The sequence below is a fragment of the Mobula hypostoma genome, chromosome 25, assembly GCF_963921235.1.
Source record: "Mobula hypostoma chromosome 25, sMobHyp1.1, whole genome shotgun sequence".
In the NCBI taxonomy this organism is placed as follows: Eukaryota; Metazoa; Chordata; class Chondrichthyes; order Myliobatiformes; family Myliobatidae; genus Mobula; species Mobula hypostoma.
Genome location: NC_086121.1, coordinates 1,763,770 through 1,783,756, shown reverse-complemented (window position 1 = coordinate 1,783,756; position 19,987 = coordinate 1,763,770). Strand labels below are relative to the sequence as shown.

The window sequence follows — 19,987 nt, the reverse complement described above, 5'->3', positions numbered from 1 at the left end:
AACCTGAACCATAGAACCATAGAAACTACAGCACAGAAACAGGCCCTTTGGCCCTTCTTGGCTGTGCCGAACCATTTTCTGCCTAGTCCCACTGACCTGCACACAGACCATATCCCTCCATACACCTCCCATCCATGTATCTGTCCAATTTATTCTTATATGTTAAAAAAGAACCCGCATTTACCACCTCGTCTGGCAGCTCATTCCATACTCCCACCACTCTCTGTGTGAAGAAGCCCTCCCTAATGTTCCCTTTAAACTTTTCCCCCCTCACCCTTAACCCATGTCCTCTGGTTTTTTTCTCCCCTTGCCTCAGTGGAAAAAGCCTGCTTGCATTCACTCTATCTATACCCATCATAATTTTATATACCTCTATCAAATCTCCCCTCATTCTTCTACGCTCCAGGGAATAAAGTCCTAACCTATTCAACCTTTCTCTGTAACTGAGTTTCTCAAGTCCCGGCAACATCCTTGTAAACCTTCTCTACACTCTTTCAACCTTATTTATATCCTTCCTGTAATTTGGTGACCAAAACTGAACACAATATTCCAGATTTGGCCTCACCAATGCCTTATACAACCTCATCATAACATTCCAGTTCTTATACTCAATACTTCGATTAATAAAGCCCAATGTACCAAAAGCTCTCTTTACGACCCTATCTACCTGTGACGACACTTTTAGGGAATCTTGTATCTGTATTCCCAGATCCCTCTGTTCCACTGCACTCCTCAGTGCCTTACCATTAACCCTGTATGTTCTACGTTGGTTTGTCCTTCCAACGTGCAATACCTCACACTTGTCAGTATTAAACTCCATCTGCCATTTTTCAGTCCATTTTTCCAGCAGGTCCAAGTCCCTCTGCAGGCTCTGAAAACCTTCCTCACTGTCTACTACACCTCCAATCTTTGTATCATCAGCAAACTTGCTGATCCAATTTACCACATTATCATCCAGATCATTGATATAGATGACAAATAACAATGGACCCAGCACTGATCCCTGTGGCACACCATTAGTCACAGGCCTCCACTCAGAGAAGCAATTCTCTACCACCTGTGCACTGTGCACAATACACACCAAGGTACAATCAGACTGTCAGGCAACCTGAAACCTGTACAATACACACCAAGGTACAATTGGACTATCAGACAACTGGAACCCTGTACAATACACACCAAGATACAATCATACTATCAGACAACCTGAACCATGTACAGTACACACCGAGATACAATCAGACTGTCAGGCAACCTGAGACCTGTACAATACACACCAAGAATCAGATCACAGACAGTGTAGTGTACATTATTGTGTGGCACACGTCTGGGTGAAAGGTTTTAGGTTCAGGACCCCCTGCCATTGTCTGTCCCTCCTGTACACTGCAGCCTCAGAAACTCAGACATGACTGTAAGCATTTCTCACAGAAACGCAGAAGATCTTGTGAAAAGTTTTCAAAGGACAGCAGTGGTTCTCCCCCAATATTCATCCCTCCGCTGATATGCCATCGTTGTGTCCGGAGGTCACTTTGCACCCATTTGCTGCCACATTTGCTTGTCAGTGTTGGCTCTTTGGCCAATCAGAAATCTGTATCCTCAAACTACCACCTGCCCTCCCTCAAGAAATCACTTTGGATAGACTGTAGACACATCCAGCTGTAACAGGCCTCACAGCCCATTGTATTCTTGCCCAGTAGCTGGTCCATTGTTCTGTAGGTCACAGGTCTGATCTTCTCCAGGGACTGTGTAATTATGCTGAGAGTTAATCTCAATTAATTCTCTATCAATGACCTGAATCCATATCCCCTGATATCTGATTTCTCTTTCAAGGGAAACTCATCCCTTCTGTTTGTCCTATCTTGTGATGTCATAATCCAGCTAACTGACTCCTCAGTCGTCTTCCGTTCCCACCTGGCCCGTCTCTCCTTGCCAACAGGATTCCTCAATCCTTGGAGTTTAGAAGAATGCGAGGGAAACCTTTTTCAAACACATAGGACCTAAGGGTGATGGATGGGTGGGGGTTGATGACCTAAGGGTGATGGATGGGTGGGGTTGATGACCTAAGGGTAATGGATGGGTGGGGTTGATGACCTAAGGGTGATACATGGATGGGGGTTGGGGACCTAAGGGTGATACATGGGTGGGGTTTGGGGACCTAAGGGTGATGGATGGGTGGGGGTTGATGACCTAAGGGTGATGGATGGGTGGGGTTGATGACCTAAGGGTAATGGATGGGTGGGGTTGATGACCTAAGGGTGATACATGGATGGGGGTTGGGGACCTAAGGGTGATACATGGGTGGGGTTTGGGGACCTAAGGGTGATGGATGGGTGGGGTTAGGGGGTTAACAGGGAGATGTACAGATGTTTTCACCATTGGGAGAGACACAGGAACAGTACAGTAGTAGCACTGAAGTGTAGTGGTTAGCAGAACACTTTACAGAACCAGCAACCCAGGTTCAATTCCCGCTGCTGTCTGTAAGGAATTTGTACGTTCTCCCCGTGACCGTGTGGGTTTTCTCCGGGTGCTCTGGTTTCCTCCCACAGTCCAAAGACATACCGGTTGATAGGTTAGTTGGTCATTGTAAATTGTCCTGTGATTAGACTCGGGTTAAATTGGGGGATTTCTGGGCAGCACGACTCAAAGGGCCAGAGGGCTCTGTTCCTCGCTCTATCTCAAAAATAAGTAAATAAGTACAGAGTTGGTCATTTAAAATGGGTCTGCAGAAATGCCTTCCCTCAGAGGGAGTTAATTTTCTGGAATTCTCTATTGCCCAGGGTGATGGAGGCAGTGTCATTAGGCGGGAATGGATAAGCCCTTAATGAATCGAGGAACTGAGGGTGACGGGGAGTTGACTCCTGTATCAATCAGCCTTGATCATAATGAATAGTGGGGCGGCACTGATGGGCCGAGTGGCCTCCTCCTGCTCCTTTTTATTTGAGACACTGAGGGATGTTCCTGTGGGACGGTGGGCAGTGTCTGTTCCAGCGGAGGTTGCTCCCTCTCTGCAGATTGGTTTGAGAACTGAAGATGAAATCTCTGCTGCTGACACGAGTGGAGTCGGGAAGTGACGAAGCACTCACTCCTCTCATCCTGTGGGTTCCAACTACACTGATTTCATTTCTCACTGACAGATACCTGGACAAACCGCTGCTCCTGGACGGGCGGAAGTTTGATGTCCGCTCCTTCTTCCTGATCGCCTGCACCTCCCCTTACATGATCTTCTTCTGTCATGGTTATGTGAAATTGTCCTGTAATAAATACGATCTGCTCTCCGATGATCTGACAAGTCACCTGACTAATCAGGTGGGTTGAACAAGTAGAAAATATCTTCTGGCATTTTCCCTTCTGAATGATAACATTGATAAATCAGAAGTGTGTAGATAGTTCTGTAGATGCTACAGCATGAAGTATTGATAACTGGACATGTGGCAGTGTTAATGCAGGAGGACAAAGTGCAGACAGATTTACGCAAGGGAGTTTGACAAATCTACAGGAGATAATTGGCTGTGTAACTGATAGAATGGAGAAGGGACAACTAGTGTATGTGGTGGATTTAAACCCTTAGAAGGTCCTTGTTAAAATCCCACACAAGCGATTATTCTGTAACATTAAGGCACGTGGGACTGGGAGCAACGTGCTGGCATAGATGGAGAGTTGTTGAACAGCTGGTAGGAGAGAGTGGGAATAAAGGGGACGCAGTCAGTGACCAGTGGGATACTGCAGGGAGCAGAGGCTGGCACAAGGGTCGGTTTGTCTGGATGAGGGGAACAAATGCAATCTACCTGAGTTTGCTGATGACACAAAGTGGGTTGGAACTGTGAACAGTGAGAACACAGAGGGGTTTCAGGGCGCTTTAGACAATCTGAGTGCACAGAATCCCCACCACATTCACGTTAAGGTTGATCTTCTTCAGTAGAAAATAACAAGAACGCAGAGTAAACATGAAAGTGTATGAAGTGTTCATGCACAAGGATTTCTTTGTACAGCAGTCAGTGCTGTAGCAACAGGCAGGTACAGCGAGCAGTTAATAAGACATTAAGACAGGTATGTGGATAGGAAAGTCTCAGACAGAGGCAAACAGGGCAGGATCAGGTGAGCAGCAGGGTAAACTGGGCTGAATGGCCTGTTTCACACAAAGGTTTATAATCACTGACATCAGTTGTGAAATGTGTCATTGTTACAGTAAACCTGGTTCTGATTCTGACTCTGTTCTGTGTAACCACACAGCTCTAAATAATAATTTACCAGGTGACAGTAAGAGACTTGAAAATCATCCGATCCGTCTCAGTTCTAAGTGTAAATAACCAAGCTACGTTTCATGCCAATTATCATTTCAAATAATACAAACTATTACATTATCAAGCTAATTTGTAATGAATCAAATGACATCAAAGTGATTATTAGTTACATACATTCCCGTATTAACTTCAGCTCTGCCTTGCCCGTGTTCTGTAACCCTCTATCCCCATTGCAAGGGACCAGCTCTTCTCCTCAATTAAATTCCCTTTAAGTCAGAAAGAGACTAACCACAAAATCCCTATCACATCATTCACTCATTACAGACGCTGTCATTCTAACAGGAAACCTCACTGTCTGCTATGGGGGAGGCGGGGTGTGGGGGTGGCTACCGAAATAAACGGCAGAAAGCTGTGAACTCAGCCAGCTCCACCATGGACAATAGCCCCCCCAGCAGCCAGGACATCCTCAAGGAGCGATGCCTCATAAAGATGCCATCCATCAGTCAGGACCCCATCACCCAGGACATGCCCTCTTCTCATTGCTACCATCAGGGAGGAGGTACAGGAGTCTGAAGACCCACACTCAACGATTCAGGAACAGCTTCTTCCCCTCCGCCATCAGATTTCTGAATGGACAATGAACCCATGAACACTATCTCAATTTTTTTCCCCTCTGTTGTTGCACTATTTATTTAACTTTTTTAATATATATACCTACTGTAATTTACAATTATTATTATTATGTATTGCAATGAACCGCTGCCGCATAACAACAAATTTCACGACATACGATATTAAACCTGATTCTGACTCTGTGTAGAGAGAGCGGAGATTGATGAGGGAGGCTGTGTTTTTTTTCTCCCCACCTGATTTTCATTGCCGCACAAACCAAACCCTTCTCTATACCAGGAATTGAAAGGAGTTTGTAGATTCTCTGTTGTTTGTGCGTGTCTCTGCAGCGCACAGGGGAATTGTGCAGCTGAGACTGGGGCAGCCCAGCTCAATTCAGGGCAGGTGTTCATTAGCACCGAACCAACTACCCAGCAGCCCCAGAGAGGGGCCAAAAATACCCACATCAACAGCTTTCCCAAACCCTCTCAGTATGACCACCTCTCCACCCTTTCAATTGATCCTCTGGTAATTTTCATTGAAGATTATGAAGCAATTGTCCTGGTTTGTAAAGAACCTGAGTCTGAACAACTCCTGTCGGAATTTCAATCCCTTAAGACACAGGCTCGGGCAGAGCAGTTTGAATATGTCCCATAGCCATGCTGATTATTGCTCACATTCACTCATGTTTCCATTCAACAATAAAGGACATTTTTGTTGGTTACTCAATATTGGCTTACCTAGTAAACCTTGTGCTCCACCCAAGACTGTTTACCCTAGTAAACCTCGTCATCTGCCCAAGAATGCCCTGAACTACCAGATGTTTGCCTGACGTTTCCTGGCACTGGTTGTCTGCAAACACACCAACTCGAAATTTGCCCTTTGCCCAATGAGCGAGTTATTGGTCAATGAAAGGAGTGGGTTTCAACAAGCGTGGTTTACCGCATCGCACATTCTTGCAGAAAGCAGGCAATATAGCTGTGACCATCAGTAAGGAGGTAAACCTTCAAGAGGATTATACCTCCTAAATTCAGAACAAAAATTGTTGTGATTGAAGCAAACAGAGTCATAGTTATAGAATCATAGATCACTACAGCAATGAAAAAGGCCCTTCAAAGTTCAAAGTAAACTTATTATCAAAATACATATATGTCAGCATATACAACCCTGAGATTCATTTTCTTGTGGGTATACACAATAAATCTACAGAATAAAAATCATAATAGATCAATAAAAGACTTTCTAGTCCATGCCATACTGTTAAACTGCCTAATCCCACCGACCTGTACACAGACCATAGCCCTCAATACCCCTCCCATCAGTGTAAGTGTCCAAACTTCCCTTAAATGTTGAACTCAGACCCACATCCACCATTTCCACTGGCAGCTCGTTCCACACTCTCACCATCCTCTGAGTGAAGATGTTGCCTCTCTGGTTCACCCAGTTTTTGGTTGAGAGAAGCGAACATTCACCAGCAGTGAGGGAAGCACGTCAAAGGAAATTCATTTTGTAAGATGTCCAAAGGTGCTTTATAGGACCATTATCAAACAAAATCATGCGATTCAGAGTTGCCCAACATATTGTGATAGAAAGGGAACAATGTGGTCAGAGAGCCACCAGCTGCATTTGGATACAGACACACGGATGAGAGGGATCAGAGTTTTGCCACTGCTCCAACACCCGATGTACTTATATAACCATATAATAATTACAGCACGGAAACAGGCCATCTCGGCCCTTCTAGTCCATGCCGAACTCTTACCCAATCCTATTCCCACTGACCTGCACTCAGCCCATAACCCTCCATTCCTTTCCTGTCCATATATCTATCCAATTTAACTTTAGACGACAACGTCGAACCTGCCTCAACCACTTCTGCTGGAAGCTCGTTCCACACAGCTACCACTCTCTGAGTAAAGAGGTTCCCCCTCATGTTACCCCTAAACTTTTGCCCTTTAACTCTCAACTCATATCCTCTTGTTTGAATCTCCCCCATGGATACAGACACACGGATGAGAGGGATCAGAGATTTGCCACTGCTCCAACACCCGATGCACTTGGGAACAGACACACGGATGAGAAGATTCAGACAGACTGGAGATTCGCCAGTGCCCCAACACTGGTTTTCCAGTGCTCAGTCGCTGGCAGAATAAGTGGGGTGGTCACACCAACAACAAAGAGCTTTCCTCTGGCCCAGGAGGAACGGCCTGTATCTTTGTAACCTAACCTGTTCCTCGCTGAGGTACAGTTTCTATCCCCAGACCCCTTACTGTCTGTCCATCGCTGCCACAACCACAGCCTGAGATGCCCTCCTGCCTCTGCCATTGGATGGTTCACCTTGTACTTTCCAGAAGATCTGCTGGTCCCCTGCCGCTCTGAAGAAGCAATTTGATTTCACTAGTTTCCGTCTTGTGATTTTTGTTTCACCCACAGGCCATCCAGAAAAAGAACCCCAGGTATAGTGACATGAAGGAGGACACGGTGTGGTCGATGGAACACCTGAACGACTACATTAATGAGAAGTACAGGGAAGCAAAAGGTCTTCCAAAGGACTGGGTCTTCACTGTGTTTGCTGTAAGTGTGTGTTCCCTACCTGCTGCTCTCACCGGATAGTGCTCTGTAATCATATCTACATACGCTGGCCTTTACTGATCCAGGAATGAAAGGGTTAATGTATAACGAGTCTTCGATAGCTCGGAGCCTGTACTCACTGGTGCATAGAAGAATGAGGGGGGATCTCACTGAAATCTATCGAATATTGAAAGGCCTAGATAGAGTGGATGTGGAGAGAATGTTTCCTATAGTGGGACCAGAATGAAGGAACATCCATTTAGAGCAGAGATGAGGAGGAATTTCGAAAGCCAGGGGGTAGTGAATCTGTGCAATTCAATGCCATAGATAGCTGTGGAGGCTATGACATTGAGTATATTTAAAGCAGAGGTTGTTAGGTCCTTGATTAGCTAGGGCGTCAAAAGTTGTGGGGAGAAGGCAGGAGAACGGGTTGAGTGGGAAAATAAATCAGGCATGATGGAATGGAGGAGCAGAATCGATGGGCCAAGTGGCCCTAATACTGCTCCTGTGTCTTATGGTCTAACTGGATTGGGTTGTGCTCTCTAGGCTGGCTTTGGGAATTGGTCCCATGATCTTTTTAAATATTGTCGGATGGAACCATTGAACAAACTAGGAAAAGTTGTTCCAGATGTGAGTGAGGCCACCTCCTGACTCTGGGTCAGTGATGGTTTCCATGGCAACATGTGCTGCCCCCGGCCTCTTGGCCAGTCAGACAATTGTTTTCTCACTCAGGCTGCGAGTTATCTGTGCTTCATGCTGAATAGAAGCACTGATTCAATGGTTTTATTGATTTATTTAGAGATACAGTGTGGAATAGACCCTCTGGCCCAACGAGCCCCACTGCCCAGCAACCCCCAAGAACCCCAATTTGACCCAAATCTAATCACGGGACAATTTACAATGACCAATTAACCTACCCGGCAAGGCTTTGGACTGTGGAGCACCCCAGGGAAAACCCCGTATGGCACGAGGAGGACAGAGGCTCCTCACAGAGGATGCTGGGATCCGATGCCTCCAGCTGTAGTAGAGCCGTGTCAACCGCTACGGTGTTGGGGATGAGAAGCGCTTGTCACCGAGCTTCGGGTTAGGCCTGTGGCTCCTTGATGTATAAAGTTCACCAATTCTGTTAGACCTAAGTGCGCCTTTGGGTGCTGAGGTACCCTTCACTTCCTACCTCCGAGGATCGGAGAGCTTCTCTGTGTGACCTGCTGCCTCGGGTGCACACAGGATCAAGGATCAACTTTATTCACCATTCACGCTCATGTGGATTAGGAATTTGCTGTGGTGTGTCGTTACGGCGTGCAACGAAAACAACATTTAACAATTATAAAGAATTACATGAAAATAAAGTCAGAGGGTAAAGTATAGACATGGAATACAGTGTGCATAGATACATAAATCCTGGCATGTATTTACAATGTAAACAGCTTTATATTACAATGTAAACGCAGCATCTCCAAGTTTGCGGATGACACGAAGCTGGGTGGCAGTGTTAGCTGCGAGGAGGATGCTAAGAGGATGCAGGGTGACTTGGATAGGTTGGGTGAGTGGGCAAATTCATGTGGATAAATGTGAGATTATCCACTTTGGTGGCAAGAACAGGAAAACAGTTTATTATCTGAATGGTGGCCGATTAGGAAAAGGGGAGGTGCAACGAGACCTGGGTGTCATTATACACCAGTCATTGAAAGTGGGCATGCAGGTACAGCAGGCGGTGAAAAAGGCGAATGGTATGCTGGCATTCATAGCAAGAGGATTTGAGTACAGGGGCAGGGAGGTACTACTGCAGTTGTACAAGGCCTTGGTGAGACCACACCTAGAGTACTGTGTGCAGTTTTGGTCCCCTGATCTGAGGAAAGACATTCTTGCCATAGAGGGGGTACAAAGAAGGTTCACCAGATTGATTCCTGGGATGGCAGGACTTTCATATGATGAAAGACTGGATTGGCTAGGCTTATGCTCTCTGGAATTTAAAAGATTAAGGGGGGGATCTGATTGAAACGTATAAAATTCTAAAGGGATTGGACAGGCTAGATGCAGGAAGATTGTTCCCGATGTTGGGGAAGTCCAGAAAAACGAGGGGTCACAGTTTAAGGGTAAAGAGGAAGCCTTTTAGGACCGAGATGAGGAAAAACTTCTTCACACAGAGAGTGGTGAATCTGTGGAATTCTCTGCCACAGGAAACAGTTGAGGCCAGTTCATTGGCTATATTTAAGAGGGAGTCAGATATGGCCCTTGTGGCTAAAGGGATCAGGGGATATGGAGAGAGGGCAGGTACAGGGTTCTGAGTTGGATGATCAGCCATGATCATACTGAATGGTGGTGCAGGCTCGAAGGGCCGAACAGCCTACTCCTGCACCTATTTTCTATGTTTCTATAAATAGTGGTTTAAAGTGTTTTACAGAGTATTGCAGTGACTGGGGTAATGGATGGAGGGGCTGGGGTAAGGGGGTTAACTAGTGTGGAGCACTACCCGGAGAATTCGTAATAGCCCACGAACGGGTCAGGCACTACCTGACTTCTGAATCTGAGAGGTGGATCAGGGATCTCAATCCAGATAGATGTGGACTTTTCATAGTCTCAGGACTTGCCGAGGTACTTTACAGACTGCACAGTGTTTTAGAAGAGCAGTCATTGTTGTAACAAAGGGAAAAGTACAATTAATTAACACATGGCAATGTCTGGCAAACCATAACATAAACAGATCAGATAACCTGTGGTAGAAAAACATTGGCCAGAACTTCAAGAAAATCCCTTTGTTTTTCTGAAGACTGCTGCAGAATTAGGACGTGGTCCCAGGGTAACCACTGGGATCTTCTACATTCTTTGTGAAGAACGGACAGTTTAATGCCTTATCCAATGGACCCCACGTTGAAGTGTAGCACCCTCAGGACCGCAGTAGGTCAGTCAGTCTGGAATTGGATCTCGTTTCTGGCATGATAATTATACTTACAGCCTCTAGTTATTTCATCTTCAGCCTGACCTAGAACGGGTTCCAAGACCCATCAGCAGGGAGTTGGATAAGTAACTGCAGTCAAAGACTTTGCAAGGCTGCGGAATGGTGGAATCAGTGAGCTGCTCAGGTAAAAGTTGTCACAGACAAGGTGAGCCAAAAGGGGTTCTCCTGACCCCTAATGCTCTGTGATTCTATCACTCCAGGGGGGAGTAGGAATGTTGTGGGGCGGGGGGGTGATGGTGGGAAAGTGTATGAGTGCTCTCCTTTGGAAATAAGATCGGGAGACTGAATGAAAAAGTGCTACTGAAAACTCTGCCCCTTCCTTGCAGAAGAGAATGCAGCAAATCATGGCGCAGTGTTTCTCTGCTGTCAAAGGGAGACTGGAATGTAAACTTGGCTTATTCGATCTGTTGGGCTGCGACTTTATCATTGATCACGACTTCAAGGTAACGTCCTGGTTCCTTCTTCTCTGTCACCAGCTTTGGTTCATTATCGAAGTCAGGGCATTTAATCAAAATCAGGATCAGGTTTAACATCTCTGGCATATGTTGTGACTTTTGTCGTTGCAGCAATAATAAAAAAATTGTAAATGGTGAAGAGATTTATAAATTAAATTAAGTAAAAAGAGAACAAAACAATATTCAGATAGTGTTCATGGGTTCAATGTCCATTCAGAAATCTGATGGCAGAAGGGAAGAAGCTGTTCCTGAATCGATGAGTGTGTGTCTTCAGGCTTCTGTACCTCCTCCCTGATGGTAGCAATGAGAAGAGGGCATGTCCTGGGTGATTGGGGACCTCAATGATAGATGCCGCCTTTTGGAGGCATCATCTTTTGAAGATGTCCTCGATGGTGGGGAGGCTAGTGACCATGGTGGATCTGGCTGAGTTTACAACTTTCTGCAGCTTTTTCCGATCCTGTGCAGTGGCCCCTCCACACCAGATGGAGATGTAACCAGTTAGAATGCTCTCCACAGCTCATTGTGTACACAACATGGAGGGAACTTTGGCTGGTTCGAAAGCCCAATGCGTGCTGCACCTCCACTCATCACATTTAGTTGTACTTTGTAGTGTGAAATCCTTTATGTGGCAGCTGATTCCACACCCCCATCCCCTTCAGCATGGTCTTCCACCGTGGTCCCTTCAGACTCACACTGCCTATTCCAGCTCCCAGAATGCCCGCTTTTCAGATCTCAGGGAAGTATATGGTAACATATACCTACTTTGAAAATAAATTTACTTTGCACTTTGAACTTTTTAACCTTGAAACAGTTGGCTGCTGGCCTGTGGTGAGGAGTATGTCACATCACACCCACTCCCCAACTACAAATTTGACTATTCTCCTCCCCTTCCCATCCAAAATCTCCAGTGGCCAACCCTTAACCTGCCCCTTCTCCATCACCTCGATCCTACTCCTAACCCTTGACTTCTGACCCCTGACATTTCTTCTTGAACATTACACATACCACAATACAACCAGAACCAAGTCCCTAAGGTGCCTGGGACAGTTCAGATCATCTTGGAGCTGCAGGAAGGGGGGTGGTTTTCCCACTGACCAGGGTGGCCTTGGAGACCCCAACATCCTGGGTACAGATCGCATGAAAACATTGGGTTCACTGGGATGGAAACGGCCTTGCTTTCTAGGCTTAATTATCCTGCTGACGTCCTCATTTGCCCAAGATAAAGAAGGTAATGGCACTTTCCTGGGATCTTCACCCCGGCTGACAGGCAGTTGCCAGGTAACCAGTGCTTGAGTGACAGCTCAGCTGTGGCTCCTTTGGTTGGTTTGTGAGACAGTTCCTGCGTGGGAAACAGTGACCTCTAGTGGAGATGGTGGTGAAGCTCATGCTGGAAGCAGTGACCAACCAGACCCACAGTGCCCACCTCTCAGAGCCACGGAGCCACATGCAGAATACTGTAGGGACAGGGAGTTCAGTAAATGACCAGAGTACGATCAGGTTTATTATCACTCGCATTCTGTATCTCGTGAGATTTGTCGCTTTGCAGCAGCTGTACAGTGCAATGCATCAACCTGCATTGTGGCATTGACCTCCCACATCATGAAGACCCTGGAGAGACTTGTTCTGGAGCTGCTCCAACCTATGGTCAGGCCACACTTAGATCCCCTCCAGTTCGCCTACCAGCCCCGACTAGGAGTTGAGGATGCCATTGTCTACCTGCTGAACCGTGTCTACACCCACCTGGACAGGCCAGCGAGCACTGTGAGGGTCATGTTTTTTGACTTCTCCAGTGCATTCAACACCATCCGCCCTGCTCTACTGGGGGAGAAGCTGACAGCGATGCAGGTGGATGCTTTCCTGGTGTCATGGATTCTTGATTACCTGAATGGCAGACCACAGTACGTGTGCTTGCAACACTGTGTGTCCGACAGAGTGATCAGCAGCACTGGGGCTCCACAGGGGACTGTCTTGTCTCCCTTTCTCTTCACCATTTACACCTCGAACTTCAACTACTGCACAGAGTCTTGTCATCTTCAGAAGTTTTCGGATGACTCTGCCATAGTTGGATGCATCAGCAAGGGAGATGAGGCTGAGTACAGGGCTACGTTAGGAAACTTTGTCACATGGTGTGAGCAGAATTATCTGCAGCTTAATGTGAAAAAGACTAAGGAGCTGGTGGTAGACCTGAGGAGAGTTAAGGTGCCGGTGACCCCTGTTTCCATCCAGGGGGTCAGTGTGGACATGGTGGAGGATTACAGATACCTGGGGATACGAATTGACAATAAACTGGACTGGTCAAAGAACACTGAGGCTGTCTACAAGAAGGGTCAGAACCGTCTCTATTTCCTGAGGAGACTGAGGTCCTTTAACATCTGCCAGACGATGCTGAGGATGTTCTACGAGTCTGTGGTGGCCAGTGCGATCATGTTTGCTGTTGTGTGCTGGGGCAGCAGGCTGAGGGTAGCAGACACCAACAGAATCAACAAACTCATTCGTAAGGCCAGTGATGTTGTGGGGATGGAACTGGACTCTCTGACGGTGGTGTCTGAAAAGAGGATGCTGTCCAAGTTGCATGCCATCTTGGGCAATGTCTCCCATCCACTACATAATGTACTGGGTGGTCACAGGAGTACAGTCAGCCAGAGATTCATTCCACCGAGATGCAGCACAGAGCGTCATAGGAAGTCATTCCTGCCTGTGGCCATCAAACTTTACAACTCCTCCCTTGGAGGGTCAGACACCCTGAGCCAATAGGCTGGTCCTGGACTTATTTCATAATTTACTGGCATAATTTACATATTACTATTTAACTATTTCTGGTTCTATTGCTATTTATTATTTATGGAGCAACTGTAACGAAAACCAATTTTCCCCGGGATTAATAAAGTATGACTATGACAGAATTACTACAAGTTACACATGTAAATAAATAGTGTAAAAGACAGATAATAAGATAGTGTACGTGGGTTCAGGACCATTCATAAATCTGATGGTGGAAGGCAAGATGCTGTTCCTAAATTATTGAGTGTGATTCTTCAGGCTCCTGTACCGCCTCCCTGATGGTAGTAATGAGAAGAGGGCATGTCTCAAATCAGAATCAGATTCGAGTTTATTATCACCGACCTATCATCCTTAATAACGATGCCTCCCTCTTGGGCATGGCCTAATGAGGATGCCCTTGATGGCAGGGAAGGTTGTTCCCACGGTGGGGCTGGCTCTAGTGGAGGTTCACTGGAATGAGTCCTCATACTGTATATGAGGAGCGTTTGACATCCCGGACCTGTATTCGAAGGACTCCAGAAGGATGGGGGTGGCGGGGGGGGGGAGGCAAGTCTCGCTGAAAGGCCTGGATAAAGTGATCAGGGATATATTGTTGCCATCAGTACGAGAGTCGAGGATCCAATGGCACAGCCTCAGGATAAAGGGATGTCCCTTTAGAACTGAGCTGAAGAGGAATTTACTCAGTCAGAGGGTAGTAAATCTGTGGCATTCTTTCCTACAAAGGGAGGGTTGTAGAGGCCATCATTGAGCGTATTTAGGGCAGAGATTCTTGATTGATCACAAACCATAGAAATCTGCAGCACATTACAGGCCATTTGGCCCACAATGTTGTGCTGACCACGTAACCTGCCTAGAATTTCCCCGCTGCATAGCCCTCTATTTTTCTAATCTCTATGTACCTACCTAAGACTCTCTTAAAAGACCCTATTGTATCTGCCACTACCACCTTCACTAGCAGTGCATTCTACACACCCACCACTTTGTGTAAAAATCTTATTGATTAAGGTGTTAAGGCAGGAGAATGTGTTAGAAACAAAAGTCAGCAATGATTGAATAGTAGAGTGAACTTGATGGGCCAAATGGTCTAATTCTGCTCCAATATCTTCTGTTCTTTCATCCTAAAGCCTGACAGATACTTCTCCATCAACCAGCAACAACAGCTGTACCTGTCAGTCCCAACGTTTATCACCGGGCTACCTCCTTAATCAGCAGAGATTACCAAAACACTAATTCATTAGGAATGTCATCACCCTTGGAAAGTTTTCATCCTGCTGGGTCAGCAACAATTATTCATCTCACACATAGAGTCAGAGAGTCATTGAAAAGTACAGCACAGGAACAGGTGCTTTGGCCCATTTAGTCCGTGCCAAACCATTTAAACTGCTAAGTCCCATCAACCTGCACTTGGCTAATAGCCTCCCTTTCCTCCGTCACTTCAGTTCGGTTCCCACCGCCCAGCAATTCTAGTTTAAACTCTCCCCAACAGCCTTAGCAAACCTCCCTGCCAGGATATTGGTCCCCTGGGATTCAAGTGCAACCCGTCCTTTTTGTACAGGTCACACCTGCCCCAAAAGAGGTCCCAATGATCCAGAAATCTGAATCCCTGCCCCGTGCTCCAATCCCTCAGCCACGTATTTACCCTCCACCTCATCCTATTCCTATATTCACTGTCACGTGGCACAGGCAGTAATCCCGAGATTACTACCTTTGCGGTCCTGCTTCTCAACTTCCTTCCTAACTCTCTGTAGTCTTTTTTCAGGACCTCTTCCCTTTTCCTACCTATGTCATTGGTACCAATATGTACCACGACCTCTGGCTGTTCTCCTTCCCACTTCAAGATATTGTGGACGCCATCAGAAACACCATGGACCCTGGAACCCGGGAGGCAAACTACCTGCGGCATTTCTTTCCTGCGTCCACAGAATCGCCTGTCTGACCCCCTGACTATAGAGTCCCCTATCACTACTGCCATCCTCTTCCTTTCCCTACCCTTCTGAGCCACAGGGCCAGACTCTGTGCCAGAGACACAGCCACTGTTGCTTCCCTCAGGCAGGCCATCCCCCCCCCCCAACAGTACTCAAGCAGGAGTACTTATTGTCAAGGGGTACAGCCACTGGGGTACTCTCTAGCACTTGCTTCTTGCCCTTCCCTCTCCTGACTGTTAACCACTTCTCTTTCTCCTGTGGTCTCGGGGTGACTACCTGCCTATAGTTCCTCTCAATCACCTCCTCACTCTCCCTGACCGGATGAAGGTCATCGAGCTGCAGTTCCAGTTCCCTAACGCGGTCCCTAAGGAGCTGCAGCTCAACGCACCTGGTGCGAATTTGGTCTTCCGGGAGGCTGGGAGTCTCCAGGACCTCCCACATCTGACACCGAGCACAGAACACTGGCCTCACATACTGTCTTTATTTTAAACAGATAACCTACCTCGCCTCGACCCTTTATCACTGAAGCCCCGTTGAGCCAAAGCCTCCCTACTCTGTCTCCCACTACTGTGTCTCCCATTCCTCCGACACCCGCTCTGTAAATCTGTCTTCCTTTTTAACTCTTCCTGCTGTTCTCACTGGACGACCTCCATGCGCTTGCGCAGTCGTGCCCCGTTCAAACCGCTGAACAAAATAACAGAATGCAGAATCTAGAGCAACGTGTGCAAAATGCTGGAGGAACACAACAGGTCAGGCAGCATCAGTGGAGAGGAATAAACAGTTGTGTTTCGGGTCGGCACCCTTCATCAGAATCTCGTGTTCAGTTACAGAGAGTATGCAGTGCAGGTAGACAATAAGTTGCATATAAGAATTAATACAGATTGTGAAAATCCTCGACAGAGAAATAGAAAGGTTACTCTGCAAAGTATGAACTAGACAGAGGTGGAAGGTGGTTTTTCCGTCTCTACCCAATCCTGGCTGTGTGAGATGGGAAGGTGAGCAAGCTAACTGCTAACCCTGTATTTGATGTATTCCAGGTCTGGTTGGTGGAGATGAATGCTAATCCATCTCTGCAGAGACACTGTGCAGTTCTCAAAACCGTCATTCCTAAAGTCGTCTACGAGGCTCTTGGTAAGATGATTATTGCTTTGATCGTTCTGCTGTAGAAATAGATTGTGGCATAGGTAATTTTCCAAGCAGTGCAGGACTGATTTTATAAACTGAAGGAACAGAGGATCTTAAAGACCACGTCCACAGATCCCTCAAAATTGCTGTGTTAGTTGATAGGGTTGTTGAGAAGGTGTATGGTGTGATGGCTCTTCATTAGTCAGGAGACGGAGTGCAAGAGCCGTAAGATAATGTTGCAGCTCTATAAAATCTTGCTTAGACCACACTTGGAGTATTCAGTTCATTATAGGAAGGCTGGGGAAGTTGCAGAGAGGCTGCTGAGGAGGTTTACTAGGATGCTACATGGATTAGAGAGCATATGCTGTGAGGATAGGTTCAACAAGCCAGGGCTCCTCTCTTTGGAGAGAAGGAAGCTGAGAGATGACAGCTCCATAAAGTCACCCCTCATCCTCCTTTGCCAGAGCTGCACAAGTTGTCAAGAAGCACAGATCGAGTGGACAGCCAGAGAGTTTTTACCAGGGCAGGAAAAGCTAATAGGAGATGACATAATTTTAAGGTGATTATATCAAATCTCAAGAAGAGTGGCAGTCTGCAGATGCTGGAAATCCAAGCAACACACACAGGAAAGTGTAAGAGGGATGTCACAAGTAGGTTTTCTTACACAGTGGTGGGTGTGTGGAACAGGGGTGGTGGTAGAGGCAGATACATTAGGGACATTTATGAAACTCTTGGATAGGCATGTGGATGATAGAAAAATGAAGGCCTAAGTGAGAGGGATGGGTTACACAGATCTTAGGTTAAAAGGTTAGCACTACTGTGGGCCGAAGGGCCTGGTCTGTGCTATAATGTTCTCTGTTCTATGTTAAATGATCACATTGGTGTATTCAATAATGTTCTTCGCTTTATTTTCAGATTTGGTAGTTGAGATATTCAGGAAATGCAATAAAGGACTAAAAGTCTTGCCACTCCAGTCCCAGAAAGACTTTGTCTTGTTGCATAACGGTAATCATCGAGGAAAGCTCACAAGATCCAAGCCAGTCGTTACCGAAAGGAACACATCCCCTGCAGCTCTAAAGCAACCTCTGTGCCCTTTGAACCGAGCTGCTAACAAGCATGTGAAGAAGGTGTCTCCCTCGCCAGCCTCTGTAGCTGCTCCTGCAAAGATTCTGAGAAGCACAGTTTCGCTGGTCTCCTATAGGAAGCTGCCAGCTATACAACTCAGTCTAAACCTGTGCACAGAGAGACACGACCACCTAACCAAAGGGCAGCTCCGAGTCAGCAGAAACTTGGAACCTCTCAGACCAATGCCTTCTGTTCGGCAAATAAAACCCTTGCGCAGTAGAAGCCCCTTCATGAACTCCCAGCAAAGTCCCAGGCCCCAGGCCATCTCTTTGATGAGGAATACCTTTCACCCTGCTCACTTCAACAAGGTGGCTGCCAAAGCATTTGAGCTCAAGGGAAGGAATGGCATCAGGTGAAGCCGCCTAGCAAGGCGTGGCTCTCTGAATAGTTCATTCACAAGAAGGGCCACCTCAGCTCTTCTTTACAAATCTTTATTGCTGCAACATAGGAGTATTTCTCTCAGAAAGATCCACAAACCCATGGGAGTGTTGTAATGTCCATTAATTGTTCAGTATAATAGAAAAATATTATCCTGAAATTCTGTTTCTTCATAAACATCCATGAAAATAGAGGAGTGACCTAAAGAATGAATGACAGTTAAATGTTAGAACCCCAAAGTCCCTCCCAGCTTCCTCCTCCCACGCATAAGCTGTAGCAAAGCGATGACACCCCCCCCCCAAAGACCCACCAGCAAAAATGCATTGGCACCCACCACCAAGCACTCAAGCATGCAGCAAAGCATCAATAAAGACGCAAACTTGCAGTACCCCAAAGACTACTCGTTCACCCGGTATTCGACATACCACAGGCTCTCTCTCTCTCCCTAATAAGGGAAAAAGAAGTGTCCCCGTTTCACAGCGAGAGGGGAGACATAACAAAACAACTTGTCAAGTTATGGTGTTAAAAGTCTGTTGTGTCGCTTTTTACCAAGTTCTGTGCCCAAAGAACTCTGGGCACGCAGCCAGCTCGCTGCTTTTGATCTGCCACGTACACCCACGACACATCAGGTAGCAGCACTGACCTCGAATCCGCCCGCCTCCAGAGCCTCGAAAATCCAGCACCCTCAAGGTGCACTAGTCTTCCAGGCCGTGTCCTTGACATATCGAAAAGTGGCTGGTCATAAGGCCCTGAGAGTGGGTCCCATTTCTGCAAAGAACCAAAATCAGCGTGTAACTCCAGGTCAGGGTCTTCAAAAGAACCCTGAAAACAAAAAAAAAGAGATATTAAAGATAGAAATAGAGCTGTTTCCAAAGATGCAAACAAAGGAGTCACCAATAGGCACCATCATCCCAAGCTCCACCTCCTCAGATGAGGTACTCGTGCAGTATAAAAAATGCAAGGGAACACTGAAGAAAGAAATCAGGAAGGTTAAAAGAAGGCATGACAAGGTGAAGGAGAATCCTAAGGGATTCTACAGATATGTTAAGATCAAAAGGATTGCAAGGAACAAAATTGGTCCTCTGGGAGATCAGAACAGTGACCAGTGGAGTGCCTCAGGATCTGTTCTGGGACCCTTACTCTTCATTATTTTTATAAATGACCTCGATGAAGAAGTGGAGCGATGGGTTAGTAAATTTGCTGATGACACAAAGGTTGGGGGTGTTGTGGATAGTGTGGAGGGCTGTCAGGGGTTACAGCAGGACATTGATAGGATGCAAAACTGGGCTGAGAAGTGGCAGATGGAGTTCAACCCAGGTAAGTCTGAGGTGGTTCATTTTGGTAGGTCAAATATGATGGCAGAATATAGTATTAATGGTAAGACTCTTGGCAGTGTGGAGGATCAGAGGGATCTTGGGGTCTGTGTCCATAGGACACTCAAAGTTGCTGTGCAGGTTGACTCTGTGGTTAAGAAGGCATATGGTGCATTGGCCTTCATCAATCGTTGGATTCAGTTCAAGAGCTGAGAGGTAATGTTACAGCTATATAGGACCCTGGTCAGATCCCACTTGGAGTACTGTGCTCATTTCTGGTCACCTCACTACAGGAAGGATGTGGAAACCATAGAAAGGGTGCAGAGGAGATTTACAAGGATGTTGCCTGGATTGGGGAGCATGCCTTATGAGAATAGGTTGAGTGAATTCGGCCTTTTCTCCTTGGAGCGACGGAGGATGGGTCTTTATTCTTTGGAGCGTAGAAGGTTGAGGGGGGACTTGATAGGGGTATTTAAAAGTATGAGGGGGATAGATAGAGTTGACG

General features: G+C 46.5%; 1 protein-coding gene across 1 annotated transcript in view; it reads left to right on the top strand.

Moving 5' to 3' along the window:
- Positions 1 to 18,147, top strand: part of LOC134337657 (protein polyglycylase TTLL10-like) — a 28,556-nt gene extending 10,409 nt beyond the window's left edge. Inside the window, exons 6-10 of the mRNA XM_063032849.1 lie at positions 3,135 to 3,306; positions 7,284 to 7,424; positions 10,707 to 10,823; positions 16,579 to 16,672; positions 17,582 to 18,147. Of these exons, the coding sequence (XP_062888919.1) occupies positions 3,135 to 3,306; positions 7,284 to 7,424; positions 10,707 to 10,823; positions 16,579 to 16,672; positions 17,582 to 18,147 (1,090 nt within the window). The remainder of the gene's footprint in view (positions 1 to 3,134; positions 3,307 to 7,283; positions 7,425 to 10,706; positions 10,824 to 16,578; positions 16,673 to 17,581) is intronic.
- The last annotated feature ends 1,840 nt before the right edge of the window (positions 18,148 to 19,987 follow it).